Source organism: Corvus brachyrhynchos, unplaced genomic scaffold (assembly GCF_000691975.1).
Source record: "Corvus brachyrhynchos isolate BGI_N302 unplaced genomic scaffold, ASM69197v1 scaffold2041, whole genome shotgun sequence".
Classification (NCBI taxonomy): Eukaryota; Metazoa; Chordata; class Aves; order Passeriformes; family Corvidae; genus Corvus; species Corvus brachyrhynchos.
This window is the reverse complement of record NW_008236281.1, coordinates 11,027-14,780: the sequence shown is the minus strand read 5'-3', so window position 1 is coordinate 14,780 and position 3,754 is coordinate 11,027. Positions and strand designations below refer to the sequence as shown.

Genomic DNA, 3,754 nt, shown 5'->3' with positions numbered 1-3,754 from the left:
GAATTTTGGGTGGAAAAAAGGGGATTTTGGGTGGAAAGAAGGGAATTTTGGGTGGAAAAAAGGGAATTTTGGGTGGAAAATCAGAATTTTGGGGGTGAAAAACCGGCATTTTGGGTGGAAAAAAGGGCATTTTGGGTGGAAAAAGGGGAATTTTGGGTGGAAAAAGGGGAATTTTGGGTGGAAAAAGGGGAATTTTGGGTGGAAAAAGGGGAATTTTGGGTGGAAAAAGGGGAATTTTGGGTGGAAAAAGGGGAATTTTGGGTGGAAAAAGGGGAATTTTGGGTGGAAAAAGGGGAATTTTGGGTGGAAAAAGGGGAATTTTGGGTGGAAAAAGGGGAATTTTGGGTGGAAAAAGGGGAATTTTGGGTGGAAAAAGGGGAATTTTGGGTGGAAAAAGGGGAATTTTGGGTGGAAAAAGGGGAATTTTGGGTGGAAAAAGGGGAATTTTGGGTGGAAAAAGGGGAATTTTGGGTGGAAAAAGGGGAATTTTGGGTGGAAAAAGGGGAATTTTGGGTGGAAAAAAGGGCATTTTGGGGGTGAAAACCCGGCATTTTGGGTGGAAAAAAGGGGAATTTTGGGGGTGAAGAAGCGGAATTTTGGGGGTGAAAAAGCGGAATTTTGGGTGAAAAAAGGGCATTTTGGGGGTGAAAAACCAGCACTTTGGGTGGAAAAAAGGGCATTTTGGGTGGAAAAAAGGCGATTTTGGGTGGAAAAAGGGGATTTTGGGGGTGAAAAACCGACATTTTGGGTGGAAAAAGAGAATTTTGGGGGTGAAGAAGTGGAATTTTGGGTGGAAAAAGGGAATTTTGGGTGGAAAAAGGGAATTTTGGGTGGAAAAAGGGGCATTTTGGGTGGAAAAAAGGGGATTTTGGGGGTGAAAAAGCGGAATTTTGGGTGAAAAAAGGGCATTTTGGGGGTGAAAAACCAGCACTTTGGGTGGAAAAAGGGCATTTTGGGTGGAAAAAAGGGCATTTTGAGGGGAAAAAGGGGATTTTGGGTGGAAAATGGATTTTTGGGGGAAAAAATGCCGATTTTGGGGGGAAAAAAGGGGATTTTGGGGGGAAAAATGGGGATTTGGGGGCAAAAAGGGATTTTGGGTGGAATGTGGGGTGGAAAGGGGATTTTGGGGGATTCCAGGAGGAATTTTGGGGTTTCCAGAGGGGATTTTGGGGATTCCGAGGGAATTTTGGGGTTTCTGGAGGGGATTTGGCAATTCCAGGCAGGAATTTGGGGTTTCCAGAGGGGATTTTGGGGTTTCCAGGAGGATTTTTGGGGATTCTGAGGGGATTTTGGGAATTCTGAGGAGAATTTGGGAATTCCGAGGGGATTTGGGGAAATTTTGAGGAGATTCTGGGGTTTCCAGGAGGAATTTTAGGGTTTCTGGAGGGGATTTTGGGCATTCCGAGGGGATTTTGGGGTTTCTGGAGGGGAATTTGGGAATTCCGAGGGGATTTTGGCAATTCTGAGGAGATTTTGGGGTTTCTGGAGGGGATTTTGGGAATTCTGAGAAGATTTTGGGGTTTCCAGGAGGAATTTGGGGCATTCCGAGGGGATTTTGGGGTTTCTGGAGGGGATTTTGGGGATTCTGAGGGGAGTTTGGGAATTCTGAGGAGATTTGGGGGATTTCCAGGGAGGAATTTTAGGGTTTCTGGAGGGGATTTTGGGGAATTCCGAGGGGATTTTGGGAATTCCGAGGGGACTTTGGGGTTCCCAAGCGCCCAAATTTGGGGATTTTGGGGAATTTGGGAATTTTGGGGAATTTGGGGAAGATTTTCCCGCTCACCTTCTCGCCCTTGGCTCCGGTGTCTCCCTTGAGCCCCGGGAGGCCGGGGGGGCCCTGGAATTTTGGGAATGGGAATCAGGTCGGGATCCCCTCGGTCGGGATCCTCTTCCTTTTGGGATTCCCGTTTTTTGGGATCCCATTCTTTGGAATTCCCGTTTTTTTGGGATTCCATTTTTTTGGGGAATGGGGATAAATTTTTTGGGGATTCCTTTTATTTTTTTGGTATTCCTTTTTTTTGGGATCCCCATTTCTTTGGGATTCCTTTTTTTTGGGGATTCCTTTTTTTGGCATTCCCTTTTTTTGGGATCCCATTCTTTGGAATTCCCGTTTTTTGGGATCCCATTTTTTTGGGAATGGGAATCGATTTGGGATTGTGATCCCTTTTTGTGGGATTCCTTTTTTTTTGGGGATCCTCCTTTTTTTTGGGATCCCTTTTTTTTTGGGAACGGGGATCGATTTGGGATCTCATTTTTTTAGGATCCCATTTTTTTGGGTTTCTTTTTTTTTTGGGATCCCTTTTTTTTGGGATTTCCTTTTTTTGGGATCCCATTATTTGGGATTCCCGGTTTTTTGGGGATTCCATTTTTTTGGGAATGGGAATCAATTTGGAATCCCTTGTTTGGGGATCTTTTTTTGGCATTCCCTTTTTTTGGGATCCCATTCTTTGGAATTCCCGTTTTTTGGGATCCCATTTTTTTGGGAATGGGAATCGATTTGGGATCCCTTTTTTTGGGATTCCTTTTTTTTGGAGGGATTCCTTTTTTTGGGGATTCCCTTTTTTTGGGATCCCATTCTTTGGAATTCCCGTTTTTTGGGATCCCATTTTTTTGGGAATGGGAATCGATTTGGGATCCCTTTTTTTGGGATTCCTTTTTTTTGGAGGGATTCCTTTTTTTGGGGATTCCCTTTTTTTGGGATCCCATTCTTTGGAATTCCCGTTTTTTGGGATCCCATTTTTTTGGGAATGGGAATCGATTTGGGATCCCTTTTTTTGGGATTCCTTTTTTTTGGAGGGATTCCTTTTTTTGGGGATTCCCTTTTTTTGGGATCCCATTCTTTGGAATTCCCGTTTTTTGGGATCCCATTTTTTTGGGAATGGGAATCGATTTGGGATCCCTTTTTTTGGGATTCCTTTTTTTTGGAGGGATTCCTTTTTTTGGGGATTCCCTTTTTTTGGGATCCCATTCTTTGGAATTCCCGTTTTTTGGGATCCCATTTTTTTGGGAATGGGAATCGATTTGGGATCCCTTTTTTTGGGATTCCTTTTTTTTGGAGGGATTCCTTTTTTTGGGGATTCCCTTTTTTTGGGATCCCATTCTTTGGAATTCCCGTTTTTTTGGGATTCCATTTTTTTGGGGAACGGGGATAAATTTGGGATCCCATTTTTTTGGGATTCCTTTTTCTTAGGGATCCCTTTTTTTGGGGGATTCCTTTTTTTGGGATCCCATTATTTGGGATTCCCGGTTTTTTGGGGATTCCATTTTTTTGGGAATGGGAATCAATTTGGGATCCCTTTTTTTGGGATCCTCCTTTTTTTTGGGATCCATTTTTTTGGGGAACGGGCATAAATTTGGGATCCCTTTTTTTTGGGATTCCTTTTTTTGGGGGATCCCCATTTTTTTGGGATTCCATTATTTGGAATTCCCGTTTTTTTTGGGATCCCATTTTTTTGAGATCCCCATTTTTTTGGGATTCCTTTTTTTGGGATCCCATTCTTTGGAATTCCTGTTTTTTTGGGATCCCATCTTTTTGGGAACGGGGATAAATTTCGGATCCCTTTTTTTGGGATCCCATTATTTGGGATTCCCTTTTTTTGGGATTCCTCCTTTTTTTTGGAATTCCCATTTTTGGAGATCCCATTTTTTTTCGGAATGGGGAGAAATTTGGGATCCTCTTTTTTCGGGATTCCCCTTTTTTGGGATCACTCACCACCGGTCCGGGGGGTCCGGCCTGGCCGGGGCTTCCTGGTTT

The 3,754-nt window shown here is 43.4% G+C and overlaps 1 protein-coding gene across 1 annotated transcript in view; it reads right to left on the bottom strand.

Moving 5' to 3' along the window:
- Nucleotides 1-1,783: 1,783 nt before the first annotated feature.
- The window catches only part of LOC103624298 (collagen alpha-2(XI) chain-like), a gene marked incomplete at both ends in the record, with an annotated part of 8,210 nt that continues 6,239 nt past the window's right edge, over nt 1,784-3,754 (bottom strand). Inside the window, 2 exons of the mRNA XM_017747053.1 lie at nt 1,784-1,837; nt 3,713-3,754. Of these exons, the coding sequence (XP_017602542.1) occupies nt 1,784-1,837; nt 3,713-3,754 (96 nt within the window). The remainder of the gene's footprint in view (nt 1,838-3,712) is intronic.